This window comes from Barbus barbus (genome assembly GCF_936440315.1).
Source record: "Barbus barbus genome assembly, chromosome: 31".
Lineage (NCBI taxonomy): Eukaryota > Metazoa > Chordata > Actinopteri > Cypriniformes > Cyprinidae > Barbus > Barbus barbus.
The window spans coordinates 26,975,850-26,994,345 of record NC_136759.1 but is presented as its reverse complement, the minus strand read 5'-3'; the positions used below and the strand labels follow the sequence as shown (position 1 = coordinate 26,994,345).

Sequence of the window (18,496 nt, the reverse complement as noted above, 5' to 3'; positions counted from 1 at the left end):
AACAACGACCCGTGCCCACCGCAACAATTCAACTTAGGCCCTCACTCATCACAATATGCTGAAATAGCAGCCATCCTCATTACACTGCAAATGGCCGCATCCCACAACATCAAAGAATTCCTCATCTGTACCGATTCAAACTACGCCCGTCTCAGCTTCACCTGCCATTTAGCTGGATGGAAACAGAATGGATTCAAGACAGCTAACAACAAATCTGTCAAGCACCAGGAACTCTTCCAAGCAAGCGATGCCATTGTCACTGAACACGACATTATCGTGTATTGGAAAAAGGTTCGAGGTCATTCACGTCAACCAGGACAAGACAAAGACTTCAATGACCAAGCCGATGCCCTCGCCAAAGCAGGAGCATTACACGGAGAGTCCTGGACATTTCAATCCCTCCCACCCAACCCAACGGTGGCAGCCATAACCCGCCGCCAGCACGCCACTGGCGTTCATACCCCCGCCTCCTCCCTCGTTACCCTATCACCTCAGTTCGCTACTGACGATCTGCTCACCCTCCAAACAGCGGATCCCACTCTGCGAACCATTGCGGCTCACATAGCCGATCCATTATCTCATCCTATTTCCACTTCCGACCTAACTACTTCCTCTGAGCTCCGCACGCTCCACTCAATCAAGCACATGCTACATCTGAGAGACGGTGTTCTCACATATGTCCCTGAGCCTCTCACTGCGCCAAAGCTCGTAGTGCCTCACGGCCAAAGGGGGATTTTGCTGACACACGCACACGATGCACCATGCGCTGGACACCACGGTGCCAAGGCCACATACGAAACCCTCAAGCAAGTAGCATACTGGCCCGGCATGCAGCAGGACGTAGCGGAATACGTAAAAGGATGCCTGGTGTGTTGCCAGTTCCAGCCGGCAAACCCAAACCACCGAGCCCCACTGCAAAGAAAGGGAATGACCTTCCCATGGTCGGACCTCCAAATAGACTGGGTAGGACCCCTGCCACGGTCAACACGAGGTAACAAATACTTCCTCACCGTGGTCTGCGAATTCACAAAGTGGATAGAATGTCTCCCAGCTCCCAACGATACAGCAGAAACAACAGCCTGCCTGTTAATGAACCACATCTTCTCAAGATTTGGATTGCCTTTAAGGGTCAACTCTGACCGTGGAACCCACTTCACCGCTGCAATCATGCAGGAAGTGTGGAAACTCCTGGGCATACAGGCCAAGCTCCACATAAGTTTCCAACCAATGTCCTCAGGGCAAGTCGAACGTGGTAACCGAACAGTGGTCAGCATGTTAAAGAAGTATGTGTCCGCTAATCAAAAGGATTGGGATATCAAACTTCCACTGGTATTGATGGCCGCTCGAGCCACCCCACACCGGTCCACCGGGGTACCCCCGTTCACATTGATGACAGGGAGAAACATGACGCTACCACTGCATCTGCTGTACCAACCCGGTGACCTGAACCTTGTCACTGCCTACACCACTCACCAGTACCTGGAAGAGTTGCATCAACACTTGAGAGCGACTTTCGCCTCCGCGCAACAGCAACTGCAGCGAAGCGCAGAAGGTCGTAAAGCCTACTACGACCAAAAGGCCTCTCACCATGAGCTCAGTGTCGGAGACAAAGTGTGGTACTACCGCTTTGCCCAACCAAAGCAGAACACTTCCCATCGCCTGGCAAAGAAGTTCTTACCTCGCTGGACGGGACTCCATGAGATAGTAGACAAGCTCTCCCCTGTCGCCTACCGAATCAAAATCAGCCAAGGGCGCAGCGAGCCAATACTTCGATGGGTCCATCGAAACCAGATAAAGAGGCACCAGAGCTCCAGCCGACTGGCAAAGGGGGAAGATCAAGCCCACTGACACAGACCGACACCCATACGCTCTACATCACACTAACATAATTTCTGTTGTCTAGGAAACATATAGCGACCTCGCTTAAACATAACACATACACTCTCTCCTCAGCTGCACTACTAGGGCCAACCTCTAGTAGAGAGGAGTTACTCTACACATGTGACACTCGTTTGCGGCCTTGCCTCATTCGGTGTACTTGTGTCTCTTTGTGTATCTCTTTTGTTTGTCGTGTCTCTTTTATGTTTTTCCCGTTTTCCTTTTCTCAATCCAATCTCTCTTCTCCTCTAGTCCCCTCATCAGGAAACTCCCTTTACAAATGCCTTAAATCCAGGTCCCGAAATTGAGATTGACTCCCTTTAATAAGTCGTTGTAACTCGTTGCGAGAACCGTGGTCAACCGATCCAGGTGACCGGGCCATTCTCCTCAGTTTAACCATTATCGACGCTAATAACATTTACCGGCTCAAAGATGTAGTGAATGTGGGATTTTGGCAAAGGAACACCTATGTCAAAATCCACACTCCTGAAATCGTTGCGTATCACGATAACAACGAACAGTTGTATCTGGCCCCAAACCTAAAGATGTGTACGCTCACGAAGGACATTCACTTCCTTTGCCCGAGTAAGCCTTTTTTCCGCGATAATACTGAGGGCATCTGCGGCCTAGAATCCATAAGGCCCGACACTAGCTGCCCCGCCGAAGCGACACCACGTTCTCAAGTTGAGGTAACGCAAGCCGAAATTATCGGAAACCGATGGCTGGTCAACACCCCAGCGCGAATGGCTACCCTCACATACGATCAACACGACACCGCCACACGCATTATCCTACCTAACCAAACCCTATGGATCACGGTCCCTAAGGGCTCGATCCTCCATATTGACGATTTGGCGTTGTACCACCTTACCGACGACGAGTATCAGGCTGAAATCGAAATCTCATCTTTCTTCAAACAGCACTCCTTCACCCTTGATCCAGAATTGGAAGAAAGGATCAGTGAGGAAGGAACACAACTGATTGATTTAACTCCCGTTGATACAGCTTTAGAAGCTATCGCTCGCCTTCCGCCCGCTGGCGCGCCAATTATTCGGTCTTGGTCTGCCGCTGACACAGCGCTTTGCATCTCTACTATTGTAGGATATGTTGTGACTTTGACCCTGGCCTTCCTCCTACACAAACGAGTGAACGCCGTTCAAGAGTCTTGCAACAAATGCACGTCAGGCGTCCCGCGCATTTTCCGACGTGATAAAACTGACCAAGAACCCGAACCGGAGAACTCACTTAACCTGATTGAGATCACGCCTGTACCGCCTCGTCGAACCCCGGACAACTAAACCAATCAAAATAACCACACTTCTAGTAATCCAGTTGTCTTCTCAAGTTTCTAACCTGTACATTCCAAAATTACCCTGCACCAGGATTCAGTCAGTGATGGAGATGTTGTTTGTGCCTTGTGTGTGCCTGTTCTCCCTGATTCTTGTTCCAGTGCCCGCCGACGTCCACAAACGGGGACCTCACCGAGCAAAGGGGGAATATGTAATGCCTGATCAGGATACACACACATCTAGGTTCAACACATTCCTGATGCAAGGATGGATCAAAGCCCGCATTCCAGCTCAGGAAATTCACGTTTTGTCATTTCGAAAGAAAACAGAACCCCCCTTCCCGGAGCCTAAACTTTATTGGCGCCATACTCCCTTGACTTCATGCAGTAAATTCAAAGACATTTACGACCTAGCAACTATCAGTACATTCCTGAGAATGCGCGCCGTTTCTCTGTTGCGCCCCCCAAAACAGACAAAGGAATTCAACTGGACCATGTGCTAGTGAAACAAAGAGAGCCACACCCTGAAGGATTTTGTTTTAAAGAACAAAGTTAAACAAAATATACTCGAGAAAAGAAACAATATATATACCATACCTTTATAAACTTATATATTAAAGGATGTTTTGTTTGTGACATTTATAAGCTGTTGCATTATTTTAAATCTATGGTAAATCTGTTTCCAGAATTTATAATCTTCCTGAGTACTAGTTGTTCATTTTCACTTGATTAATATGTGTATTTAGAATTTAAGATCGTTTAATCAATGCCTTAACTACGAAATCGAATATAAAGGATATTTGTATTTTGGTGCCTGTTAAACGGCTAGTGTTTGGTCTCGGATGAAAGCTGATTTAATGAATAATAATATTGTGGTATGAATTAAATCTTATCTGTTTTTCATTAACGCCTATTTACAAGATGAATGGAAGTCTGCTGTTATAAGTTTTTATGTGATAAAATACTTGCGCAGATAATGTATGCAACACGCAGCTACGCAGGGCGGGGCTCTGCCGACAAAGACTCTTTCGATTGGACTACGCGCCAAAAAGGGCGGACCTAAATCAGCTCGCTTAAAACGGATGCACGCCCATGAAGCTCGCGGAGTTGGAGTTTGAAAACAACAGGAGGACAGCCACGCCTCGCTCGTCTCTCGTTCTGCTCACGCTGCAAAGCGCTTCTGGCCTCTAAACATCACGGCGAAGGCATTGCACAGCGATCTAAGTTAAACTTCTAAGAGCTGACAAAGACTTCCTGAAGCTTCAGAACGAGACAACCAACCACTGAAGAGTGCGCTAGTCACACGACCGACCGAACAGCCAATCCGAACGCGGCCCGCAAAGTTCGTCTCTACTTCACTTGAGGAAAAAGGGCTTCATCTTTGAACTGGATAAAGCCTGAACTGAGTTCGATCAAAACAACTGAAAGACCAAGTAAGGCAAATCTCTTTATTGACTGAAACCGGGATATCTCTCCGCTGAGGGTAAAGATAAAATACTTCTTTGTCTATGAGTTTCCTCAGGTCGAAAAGCTAGCATTCAAACCTAAGTCTCTCTCTCTCTTCAGAGATAAACAACTCGCTCCCATTTGTGTGTATGTTTAAATTGTCTATTAATGTTGTGTTAGAATAGTGAATAAACTTTGACCTTATTAAGAAATCTTTTGTCTGTGTTATGTGATTTAACATGTCGTAACTATTTGCCAATAGATCGCGTTTACCTATACGCTCTTGGGCTAACTAAGCTAACTCAATTTAACTATTTGATTTATTTTAATCGTTGGCCACGAATGAAATAAACAACGTGTTAAAAGATAACTTGCTGTTATTAATGCTTGCTGGACAAGTCGTTAACAAGGCATAAGTTGTACATTATGATTGATAACAATTAATCATATGAAGATCAACTCTTAAAGAGTGATTCCCTAAAAGCTAAATAATATAAATATATATATGTAGGATTCATTCCCTACACATGAATATTATCTCTATAATATCATAAAAGCTTCCCAACCACTGATGTCGATTTCCTATTAATCTTCTATTTAACGTTCACTGAATGTTTCATCCAAGCTCATTAAATGTTCCAATTTGAATTTAGGAACAAAATGAAATCTAATCTTTAATTTATCAAATGCTTTTTTCTTTACTTGTGATAAACCCAAATTCTTTTGATCACTAAGCAGCACAGACACTTCTTTCAGAAATGTGTTTCTGCATAGTCACAACTATGAATACAGTAACGTGAGAGTAAGAGTACGGTCACATTAGCAGACTAAAGAAGGTCCACTGTGAACAGAGCAGTGATGTATGAAGCAGTGCTCACACAGAAGTCACTTTCAAACTAGGCCTGGACATTTTTTAACAATTAAGTATTATCTTTATCATTATTTTTATCACTGAAAAACAGGACGCAGGCGGTGGAAAGGGAAAAATGATGAGTCACGACGTCACGCGAGCTGAACTTCTTTTAACTTGAGCGACATATTTTTAGAAAAAGACATGACACGTGAGCACAACATCCAAACGTGTCCTTCAAGAGCATGCTCACATAGAAAAAAACATGAAAAAGCAGCGCGGTGAAATGCAAAAACGAAAATAAATAAATTAATTAATTAAATAAATAAAACTACTGCTGTAAGTTTGACATTTTATATTCCCATGATGGTCACAGGCTGAAAGTATCTGGCATTTTCTTTGTTTTTACAAAAAATTTACTGTTAATAATAGTCTACTGGTGTTATACGTTTAGTCATTTTGAGTTTGAATTGCATTGACCTTTTGAGTCGACCTGTAAAACTCAATGTCTACATTCTTTTCTAAGAAATATCATTATTTTGTATTTTACTTCTGAACATATAGGTTATGTTTTAGACAATACTCGTCTTCATATTTCATTTTACATTTACACCGTTGATCTTCGCTAGAAACAGAACTTTCTTTAACCAGATGGTTAATAAAATGAATGTTACTTGAATCATGTTGCAAGTTAAGTTTGTAAGTTGACTAGTTAAACGGTTTTAACTGACTCATTATCTTGAATCGGTCAAATGTACAGAAAAAAACTGTTTAACAGACTTACAGAAATTGTGGAAAACGGTCATAAAACTCAACTAACATTATAAGAGGAACCTCTCATTCCAGATCTTTAACCACTAAGCTTTAGTACTGATGTAATACAATGCGATGAGGACAGTGCACCTTCTGTCTTTCCGTTCTTGAGCATGTGCACCAGGCCCGAGTTCTCCATCTCTACAATAGTCTTCATGTGTTTGGAGATCAGCTCTCTCTCCACCACCTTCACAATCGGCTCCTCCGTCGATTTATCCAGGCAGTGTATCACTCGCTCGATCTCCTCGTTTATCCGTGCCTCCACTTTCTTTATGTACACGCTTGCACTGTTCTCGGCTAAAAACGTTTGACTTTCCATCTGAAAAAGATGAATAAAATTAAAACAAGGGTTAAAGCAGAAAACACCACATTAATGAAGAAATTATTACATATTCAGTCATGTCTATTAACTCTCAGTAGGGTATGTTTAGGGTTAGTAGAATAAGTTGACATATACAAAGTTTCTCATAGCCAGTATATGTTGTGGACAGATCAAAATAAAGTGTTATTAAGCAGACAGTCTACTAATACTCTAATGACTGCTTGTTGACATGTAGTTGCAAAGTTACTATCAAAAAGTTGACTATCAAAATAAAATGTTACCTAAAATGCTAATATACACATTCACTGCGATACCAACTACAACATCTGATAGAGAAATAATAATGCAATAAAGTGTAACAAACCTGAAAGAATTCAGCAGACATTTCTAAGAATGGGGCCTCGAAATCCTCTTCATAGACGGACCGTCCTTCCAGGCCCAAAATCATTAGCATCTGACAAGCGTTACGAATGGCACCCCTGAATGAAGACGAGCACTTGTTACAATATACACTAAGAAAACTGCAGATCCTTTTTCCATTACATTTAATAACCGGTCTAAATATTATAAAAAGCAGCAAATTATATATATAGTTTTATTTGTTTTACATTTCTACTTTTCAGTTTGTGACTTTGTGGCCTTAAAAAGTAAAAAAATGTCAGTTTTAAAACATCTAAGACCATTAAAATTCTTAAATATCTTAAATTGTATAACAAACAACTTCATCATCATTTTCAGAGGTCTTAAACTTGGGGATGGAAACATAATTTGTGATACAGCCTAATGCGTTTGTTAAACTTCAAAAGGCTGATTTCATTAAATAAATATGAGCGTGGGGTCTACAGTCTCGCCGCTTCAGAGCAGTCTCATGATCAATGAATACTGTGCATTTACACCAACTGTTTATTTTATGGTGTTTATATTGTAATGTGTTGTAGACTGTGGTAAGAGCGCATATTTTATCTCCCTCATCTTTCTGAATGAGCCTTAAATTCGAATACAATATAGAATTAGAGGCTTGTTTTTTATATTTATATTGTATTAAAATCAATTTCTCGTAATAATCTTATATGTTCAGAAAGGCTTAAAGTTAACCAACATTTAACATTTATGAGAGGTAATATCAGCTGTTTATTCAGATTTTTTTCTGTCGCTGTTGAGCGCTTTTAACAATGCAAACTGTGTCAAAGCAGCTTTACATCAGCTTGATATAAAGCTGGGTGGATTTACAGTTTTTATACGGGGAAATAGTGTCATTCTCCTCTGGCCAGACAAAATCAGATGATTTAAGAAGATTATTCTTTGCTTTATGCATAAAGTGATTTTAAAGGGATAGTGAAAATTCTGTCATCATATACTTACCCTCACATCGTTCCAAACCTCTATTCTTACTTCAGTGGAACATAAATGATCTTTTGAAAGATGTTGGCAACCACTGACTTCCATCGTACAGTCAAAAAATACATCTCAAAATATCTTCTTTTATGATTTACAGAAAAAATTCAGTCATACAGGTTCGGACCGAAATGAGAGTGGGCAACTGATGACAGCAACTTTATGTTTTGGTGAACTATCCCTTAAATTAATCAAACACCGCTGTCTCTTGATTTAACGAGTCCATTTAGAAAGGTTTAAAAAAATCTAAAATAAATAAATCATTACATACAATTAAATGTGGACCTTTTTACTTTCTCTAAAGTATGTCACTGGCTATTTTGACTTTTAATACCATAAATTTGACATTAAAATGACATATTACCTATTTTTTCTTTATCCTTGGTACTTTTTACACCCCAAACCCAGGCCGTCCTAGCCAGAGGGGCTCATGTAGTGTTGTGTTTGCACAAACAACGGAGCAGAAAAGTACTTATAAGGCACATGAATTTAAATCACACGATTTTTAAAAAAAAGTAAATAATAAAGATAAAAAAATCTGGCATTATCGTGTGCACATTAGCAAAGGTAAGGTTTGATATATTACAAATAAAGTATTTGTGTGGCAACAAAAATGGCCAAATTATGATGACTCACACACAGTTTTCTGCATGGTCTATATGTGTGACGCTACTCAAACAAAATAAAGACGCCCACCTGTCCACCACCTCTCCTTTCCTCTCACGCGCAATCATGTCGAGTAAGGTCTGCTTCAAATGGTCCCGAATGCAGCCGTAACGAACCACCTGGTCTCTGAAGATGATGAGACCTAGATTATAGACGTTCTCTACGTTATTCTGCTGAACATACACCCGGTCCTGTACAAAAGACAGAAGAGGAGAGAGGCAGAGAAGAATGAAGCTAATACAGAAAATAAAGCTCTTCCAAGCAACAGTCAATTTGGCTGGAAACATAATACACAACTATCCAGAAGAAATAGCAGTGCTTGCAAGGCAGCAAATGAAAAGCTTCTCCAGAGAAGCTTCTCCAAGATATTTTTAAAATTCCCCCACCTTTTCTGAAATTAATTTCAGGCCTTGGAAAAAAATCTCAAAATGTCTGTTGCATTGCAAAGAAGAAAGCCATCAAGTTTGACATGACACGAGAGTGAGAAAATTATGACATAATTTGTATTTGTAGGTGACCTATACCTTAAACGCCACCCTGGTGACAGATGCAGACACACTCACTGACCTCCAATTCTCCAGCAAATATACAGCGGTGGACAAAATTATTAGAACACTAGTATTTTCACCAACTAAAAATGGTTTCAAGTCAATTATTTCTATATTTTGCTGTAGTGTGTCAGTAGGAAATATCAGTTTACATTTCCAAACATTCATTTAGCCATTAATTGTAATAATCCAGTGAGATTTGTGTGCTCCACACAGAGATCTGATCATCATCCAGTCTGTCTGGAATGACATGAAGAAACAGAACAAACTGAGACAGATTAAATCCAGAAGAACTGTGTCTCCAAGACGCTTCAAGAGACCTCCTGCAAAGCTACAGTGCTGTTAAAAGTTTTAGGCACTTGTGTAAAAATGCTGGAAAATGAGGATGCTGTCAAAAATAATGTCATAAATAGATTTCCTTTATCAATTAACTTCTATTAACTAAATTAAATCAACATTTGATATGAGCATCCTCTGCATTTAAAGCAGCTTTTGCCCTCGGTGAACTCGAGCAGAGCTTCTCAGGAGCTTTGCAGGTAGCTTTCTTGAAGCGTCTTGGGCTGCGTTTACACTGCAAGTCTTAATGCACAAATCCGATCTTTTGACCATATGTGATTTTTTGGCCGGTCTGTTTACATGCACTTTAGACATGACTGGTATCCGATATCTGTGTTTACATTAATTCCCGCCCAAAAGGATTGTCTGCAGTGATCGCTTATACGCATGGTAGACCCTTGGGTTTTAAATGACCGTGCTATTAAAATTATTTATATAATTCACATCGAAAGGCCATTATTATTTGCCAGCATGGACAGCGGCTTTCATGGATGTTTTGCAGCACAATATCTGACTGAACGGATAAAGACTGGAAAATAACAGTAATTTTAATTTGTTAGACTATTTTATCTACTGCTTGTTAGAGGTAGAATTCTTTAGTGAAATAAAGATGAAACTAAAGATGGTATTTACTGAAATGAATTCGAATGAATTAACGAGAGAGAGAGAACGAACGCAGGCACCCACGTGCGAGGGAGCGAGTGATTGTGAAGCATTGAGAAAAAGCTCGGTTTAATAACAAAAACTGCTAAGTTATCACCTCATTGCTGAGAAATATAATATAGCTTTTAGCTGTTGTATTTTCAAAATTCACGGGGCAAGGGTTGAAAACCAGCTCCTGAATGTGCAATTTCTTACCTATAAAAAGTTTCCATCTCAATAAAATGTGAGCGCATATACAGCACGCCGGAATTAAAACGCTAATAAAAATCATTATGAGCAAACATGTCACCCTCGCATAGGGAGTTCTGTGGAGAATCGGATATGTGTGTTTACACGTAGGTCAGATGTGCAGATATAGGATGTGTATCCAATTAAAATCCACATATGGAAGTGGCTCAGATCGGATGCAAAAAAATCGGATCTTGTGAGGGCTTTTGTGTTTACACGTGTGCAACAAATTCTGATCTGTGTCAGTGTAAACGCAGCCTTGGAGACGTTGCCACAGTTCTTCTGGATTGAGTCTGTCTCAGTTTGTTCTGTTTCTTCATGTCATTCCAGACAGACTGGATGATGATCAGATCAGATCTCTGTGTGGAGCACTGGCTGTTCTCAGACAAAACTCTCACTGGATTATTACAATAAATGGAAAAATTAAAAAATTAGACTTAAAAACATTTTTCAGCTGGTGAAAATACTAGTGTAGTGTTCTAATAATTTTGGCCACAACTGTAAATGGGAATTAGAACTTGAAATGCAGCTAACCAGGGCTGCATTTCCCGAAAGCATTGTTTGCTAATTATGGTTCTTAGTTCCATTGAACTATTGGTAACGACGGAACTAGCAGCAATAGTTGCTTTTGAGAAACATGCCCCAGAATGATTGAGGTTTATCAACACAGCAATGCCGCGCAAGATCAGTAATAAGCTACCACTTATGAAGAAGTAGCATCAAGACAAAAATCAATCAACATACAATGAAAGACTGTCATGAGGACCCACCATGTACATCAAGATGTCTCTGATCATCACCATAGCCGTCTGGTGGTCATTCCAGGCTTGATTGAGTGTTTGCAGAAAGTTGTTATTCAGGGCATTTAACACATCTTCTCGTACCTTTAAACAGACAAAGACTGGAAATAAGTACAGGATAAACACGGCTTCCTGCTAATTCATATCAAGCCAGCAAGTAGAAACACAACTCGGTGTAATCAGCTAATGAAGCACTTGTCTCTCATGCGGTAGTGAACATCAAACCTCAAACCCACTTAAAAGAGTTGATCTCATTTCATTAAACCAACACTGCCTGTTAAGGCCTGTTCACACCAAGACAAATGTAAAGATTTACATTTGAATGAACGGCTGTTAATGAGTCTGTGCAGACACATTCATTCACCATCAATGCAAGGTTTTTTTTCGTTAAGGGACAGTGAATAGCAGAGGACAAATATGTAACCGGCCTGTACTATACTGTACTATTGTGTTTGATAAACACCACAGTAAATGCAGAAATCTGGACTGCTATTTGAAAACATTTAAATAAGGTAAGTGAGTGTCAGAAACTAGGGATGCTGTCTGCTGATACCGATAGTTTAGTGGTAATGTTGTGCTGTATGGTTTAAATTTTCTTATGCTGTCAAATGCTTAAGATACAGTTCAGACAGTATGATAACAGTCTCAGAAAAAATGACAATATGTAGTATTACACAACTGGATTCAATATCAATTCATCTGAAAAAAACTAATTCAGGTAGGCCTACCTTTTTTTTATGCTGTAAACTAATTTGGTCCACTACTATAAAATAAAAAGTTGAAACTAATAACAGAACTAAATATTATATTCAACTGATATTTCTTTTCAGACATACTGATAACTCTCAACAAAAAAAAATTCAATTGAACATAAGACAGTTTTCATAACTTCGTGTCAGATGTATTCAAACATACATAAATAATTAACAGTAAATAAGCTCCTCTCTCCTCTCTCTAGTGTTTTCCTTTTATAGCTAACTAACCAACTGTGAACACTGGATAACTTTCCTGAGGTAAATGTAACATTAAGGGACTTATTCATCAGTATCAGTTGTTTTCAGCCAGAAAATGACAAAAAAAAAAGAGAGAGAAAAAAAAGAGAGAAAACCGTTACAGCACCTGTCCAAAAATCATATTTTGATCAATCAAAATCATATATTGCCTTTACCATGAGGGCACAGTATATATATATATATATCTAAAAACAAAAAAACTTGTCTATACTAGCAAAACAGTTTGGAGTGGAGAGAAAGTCTTTGAGGGAGAGAGTGATACAATTATTATTATTTATTTTTAAATACTTTTCACTGAATAAATATACTGATGTTTTACTTTTTTTAAAATCAATAAATGTTAATATTTTTGTGAATCAATCATGACATGGGCTAATTTGGAACACATGCAGGCTTAAATGGAGCCGAAGTACTAATTAAGAGTTTATTCATAAAATATTTTAATTTTATATTCTAAAATGTACATCAACTAATTCATACATTTTCAAATAAGAGATAAATCTTGCATTTTAACAAATTTTCTCATAAAGTCAATATCTATGAAAAACACCTAAACTTAGATTTTGGTGGGCTTAATGGGTACACTTACTCTAATGTAACGTTAAGTGACACTGTTCACAAGCTGTTTTAATTGTTGAAACACTAATTGAGTTGAGGCATGATGTACTGTATCTCTCAACATAACTTTGGCTATTCATTCACATTTATTTTGTGCAATAACTTTCATTAAAGTGAAAGAGATGATGCCACTTGAACTGAAGCAGCTTAAGCTATCCGTCACGCCACATTTAATAGCTTCAAAGTGACATTTATTGTTTGATTTTCATGATAAAATGGGCCAAATTTGAAAGCCAAGACTTTGTTTCTGATCAGAATGTTAGCAAAAGGACAAAGCTGCGTTAACAGTCCTGTCTTTAAGAAGTGAGATTGCATGTGTTATTATTTCATTATTATTACCTAAATTTAACAGAGACATTTATATAGTACTGTACGACAAGCCACATGCAGTCTGACATGTTTCCACTGCCTTTTGATTGACAGGATATAATCGGCTCTGATCATCAGTTGATTTAAATGACTGTCCGATCGTGCTGATAACTGCTTTTATCGGCCAATACATCGGTGCATCAGAAACAAAAAAACATTTTGAATTTGCATTTTCATTCAGCCCATGCATGATAAAATCTGAGTAGATTTTGGTGCTGAACATTCATGTTGGTACGAGATGGCGTACATTACTTTCTACCCTCTGATATCCCTTTTCACTGAACTGGTGTTGGATCTTCCTGTAGCTAAACAGTAGAGCACTGCGTTAGCAACGTCAAGTTCACAGAATATGATTCTCTGGGAATGCATGAAATTCAGACAAAAGCATCTACCCAATGCATAAAAGGACATGTACATGCATCGTTTCTCGTGCCAGATCCGGTACTCGGCCAGAGGATCTGCCAACAGAACGGTTCCAGGTTAGACACCGTCACCCTCACCGTAGAGAAGAGGCACGACAAAGACGTGTGGCTCTTACTTTGTTGATGAGATGTTCTGTGACCACCTCCCTCAGGCCTGTGTAGAGCTTCTCTCCGTGCTTGTGCAGTACCATGGTGTAGGCGTTCCTGTAGAGCTCCTCAAAGCTCAGCCCACTGTTGTTTTTCCTCTGAATCTCCTGGATGGCAATTTTCAAGAGGTCCCAGATGTTGTTGACATACTTCTCATCCATGGTCATCTGAGATGAAGCAGAGAGAAGAGGGGAAACCATTAAGGGAGAAAAGGTGATGCATGAAGCTACCAACTGTTTGAGGGTTACCAAATTCAAATGTTATGCATTTTTTACTCTTCCTTTTAAAGGGATAGTTCACCCAAAAATTCAAACCCGTCATCATTTACTCACTCTCATGTTGTTCAAAATCTGTATGAATCTCATTCTTCTGTTAAACACAAGAGAAGATATTTGGTAACCAAACAGTTGCTGGTAGGCATTGACTTCTGCAGCAGTTTAGTTACCAATATTCCTCAAAATGTGATACAGGTTTCAAATGATAAAGTTGATAAAACTCTACTTCTTGGGTGATCCATCCCTTTAAGGCCATTCACACCAAGGACAATATCTATAATGATAACTGTAAATTATGATCATCCCAATTCTATGAGCGTAGGCAAGTCCACAAAACACAAGGGTAATAACGACACAGAACAATCTCAGAATCACTTGATTTTTTTTTTTTAAGGCTAATGAACAATACATTGACAGCGAATCAGAGTCCATTCTGCAGATGACAAAACTGCAGCGTATGCAAACAGAATGTTATTGTGCGCTGATGTGGAGGCCAATATAGTTTCTACTGTTGGTATGAATGGTTATTACAGCTTTACAGTCATCGTTATAATTAGTTATCATTCTTGGTATGAACGGGCTTTAACTATGGCTCAGCATAACCTTGACCAGCAAACTGGTTAGATTATCAATCTAACCTAAATCAGACATTGTACCAAGCCACGCTGAAAAGAAAAGAAAAAAAGTGTGAACGTGATTGTGTTTCATAAGATAATATCAGACCAATGGCATTTATCTTAAAGACAGCACAATCAACCAAAACATTCCACAAAAAAAACAAAAAACAAATCAACAGGTCAAACTGCAGACAGAAATTACTGTGCCATTCTGTGCTTTTCAATCGCCCAAAGTTAATATGATATACTGTCAACAGCAGCTGATGCATCACAAAAGTTAGTTATAAAAAAAATACACAGCATTTATTTGATCGAACAACTTGATGTTTTATGACAGTTATTCATGCTATCTTCCCATATCCCCAGTCTACTGAGAAAAAGCAAGGTAAATACACAAAAGGCTTGGCCAACATGATATACTAAAAGGGAGTTGTCTCAATTTTAATCTCAATCTTAATAAAGCACTCTCCAATGTGTTCTGGGTAGTCTATATTGGCTTGACATAAGCGATTCTGAATAAGAGCTGCCTGATGGCAGGGATGATTCATCATTTTCTCATGATATCCCGTTTTCCACAAATACCCCATCATCTGAGGTCACGGTCATTGATGGTCATGATTTTACAGCGAATCTCAGTGCATTTTGGTTTTACTGTATATTGACTGTTTAGATCAAGGCAACTGTATATGCATATCCACATCAAACCTCTCTTGCAGCATCAGTGCTACTGAACTCGTTTCTTCACTGGCAGTAACCTAAATATCCCGTGGTACCCACATCTGCACTAGTCATGTGTGACATAAACATGCAAACGGTACATGTTTGACGCAAAACTTCGTCATAGACATCCCACAAACAACGTTACTAGAACAAATGTTTTGATTAATGACACATTTACTGTTGATTGAATAAGCTCACTGGGGGAACTTATGCAATAAAACCAGTGTATTTGGGTCACTGCGCATTTATTTGTGATCATCTGCTGCTGTTAAACAGGTTAGCCAGCTAGCAGGCTCGCTAGCTTGTCATTAGCTATTAGCTTGACGTAAAAACAACGCAAGAGCTTCTAAACCCAGACCGAACTGACGCTGCTCTCATGATGGCTATTTGATTATTTGGGGTTAACACTGAGACGGGTGTGAAGGGTTTTATTCACACAGGCCTGTCTGCTCGGATCCCCGGAGCTCGAGTGACGGCGTCGCCGGCTCAGAGCGCTCATACTCACGGGGAAGGCTCGTATCCTCATCTTGGTGTCTTTTTTAGTGCCCCCTTTGCTGAGATTTGACATGTCTGGCTTATTCCCCGCCGTTGTCTCCTTTCACATGAAAGTCTTCTCTGAGAAAAGACGGGGAACAGGTATAAAGAGGCAGCGCTGAGCCCCGCTTGACCTTCTTTATGAGTCTCACTCTTCGGACTTGTTGACAGGCGAAGCTTCGCTTTCTGCTACTTTTCTGCTCCTAGAGATGGCGGACGCGCAAATCTCGCAGACTCTCGTCTCACCGCCGAGGAAACTCTCGCGAGATCTATATTCAGACTGGACTGAGAAACGTGTAATTTGATTAACAACTGTATTGCTGATAAACTAATTGTTATTAGCTAATAACTGTTGTTGCCAAAACAGTTGTCTTCCTGAAGGAGTCGCTCAGAAAGCCTAATCCTCCGTTCAAATGACATTTTGTCTTATTTCTAGAGATTGGTACACATCTAATTCTGATCTACAAATTAAATTATTCCCATCAGCAATGAAATGAATTAATATCTTGTCTTCTTATGAGAAAAGTGACACGTATCTCGTGACAAACTATCATACTGAATAATTATAATAATAAACGTTAAATTGAGAACACAGAGAAATAGGAGTAGCCTATTATTGTTTAAAACCATCCAAGCTGACCAATCACAAACAGCTATTTCTTCAATACGTGTACATTTGATGCAAACAAATATATTATTCATATATCATATCACTCATCTTTTGTTTTTCTGTCAACGTTAGCTGCATGTCATTTAGCAATTGAAATCATTTAAATTGGGCTTTTCAGTCCTCCTAGAACAAATAAATTATACCTTAAGTGTTATGAAATAATAAAAGATGATTAGCCTACAAAGGCTCTGTGACTGGAACAGCTGAAGGTCCACAATACACTCAATTAGAAGACAAATAAAGTAGAGCCTAGCCAATAAAACCTCGTAACGCAACATGATATAGTGAATTGATAGTGTTAATTCTTTGTCTAAGATCATAGGTCTACATACACTACCGTTCAAAAGTTTGTGGTTGGTAAGATTTAGGTTATAGTGCGGGAAAACGCCCCTGTCTAAGGTTTTTTGTGAAACAAAAGTTAAATGTGTTCAGAAAAGTTAGTTTTAGTGACAATCAGTGCTGGGGTAATGCATTACAAGTAATGCGAGTTATGTAATCACATTACTTTTTTCAAGTAACTAGTAAAGTAGCGCATTACTTTTTAATTTACAGTACAAGAAAATATATTTTTCAAAAAAAGTAATGCCAGTTACATTGTTTTCCCATTTATTGTCTGACAAGTCTCCTGTCTCCATGCTGGGAGAAATCAGAAGAACAGAGGCGTTGTGTGTGAACATTCAGTATTCATCAGAATGAATTAAAACAGTGAAATACAAACTCAGAATGTGATGCAAACCTGCAATAATTAAATATGTTAAATATCACAAATGTATCTAATCCCATTTTATTAACCAATATCTTTGCTGCTGACCTTTGATGATCCAGTTCAACCATACTAATAAGCAAAAATGACTTTAGATAAACTAACAATTGTGCTTCATTGTGTTTTTATTGCTGAACAGTGTTGAACCTCCTTCTCCTGTGTTCTACTGTACAGACGTCAATTTAACCTTCCTTCAGCCTGAGGTTCATTCATTACACTTTTTGGTGCGAAAGGGCTTTTACATTTGCTATAAATAGAACTTATATTAAAAACAATCAAGCCTTGCTCATATTTAAAAAGTAACGCAAAAGAAACGTAATGCATTACTTTCCATAAAAAGTAATTAGTTACTTTTTTAGGGAGTAACGCAATATTGTAATGCATTACTTTTAAAAGTAACTTTCCCCAACACTGGTGTCAATTAAATAAATTATAAACAAAGTTCTTTAAAATTAAATTTGTGCCAAGGGGTTTTTTACCCTACCTATGGGACAAAACACCACATGGGTGGGATAAAATCCCCCCCAGTCTGACAAAGCCATTTGCTTTAAACATTTAAGTCAGAGTACAGGCAGTTTTTTGTTTAAAATTAAAAATAATTTAATCAAAAATTATGAATTACAAAATTATTTTTATACACATTTTGTTATCTGAAAATATAATTAACTTTTTATTAGATAACACATACTCTCTATGTACTGGCCCTACTGTTCTCATATCATATATAACTGTGATGTTCTGAAACAAGCTTTAAAACACTTCTTTTCTTACTGCTGAAAATTAGATCATTACAATAAAATATTATCTTGACTTCTTCTTTTGGTTATTTTGGGAAAAATAGTGTGTGTGTGTGTGTGTGTGTATGTGGGGGGGGGGGGGGGGGGGGGGTGTTTCCCCCACTCTACACTCTTAAAAATAAAGGTGCTTAAAAGGTTCTTAACAGCGATGTCATAGAAGAACTGTTTTTGGTTCCACGAAGAACCATTCAATTAAAGGTTCTTTAAAGATCCATCTCTTTCTTACCTTTTTATAATCTGAAGAACCTTCTTTTGCCACAAAGAAGCTTTTGTGAAACAGTAGGTTCTTCAGATGTTAAAGGTTCTTTATGGAACCAT

General features: G+C 39.0%; 1 protein-coding gene across 1 annotated transcript in view; it reads right to left on the bottom strand.

The window, feature by feature from the left end:
- LOC306851799 (cullin-3-like) overlaps positions 1-16,555 on the bottom strand; it is a 33,806-nt gene extending 17,251 nt beyond the window's left edge. Inside the window, exons 1-6 of the mRNA XM_079388244.1 lie at positions 15,920-16,555; positions 13,772-13,969; positions 11,204-11,317; positions 8,689-8,849; positions 6,962-7,076; positions 6,366-6,594 (exon numbers count right to left, since the gene is read on the bottom strand). Coding sequence (XP_079244370.1) covers positions 6,366-6,594; positions 6,962-7,076; positions 8,689-8,849; positions 11,204-11,317; positions 13,772-13,969; positions 15,920-15,982 — 880 coding nt within the window. The 5' untranslated portion in view covers positions 15,983-16,555. The remainder of the gene's footprint in view (positions 1-6,365; positions 6,595-6,961; positions 7,077-8,688; positions 8,850-11,203; positions 11,318-13,771; positions 13,970-15,919) is intronic.
- Positions 16,556-18,496: the final 1,941 nt, after the last annotated feature.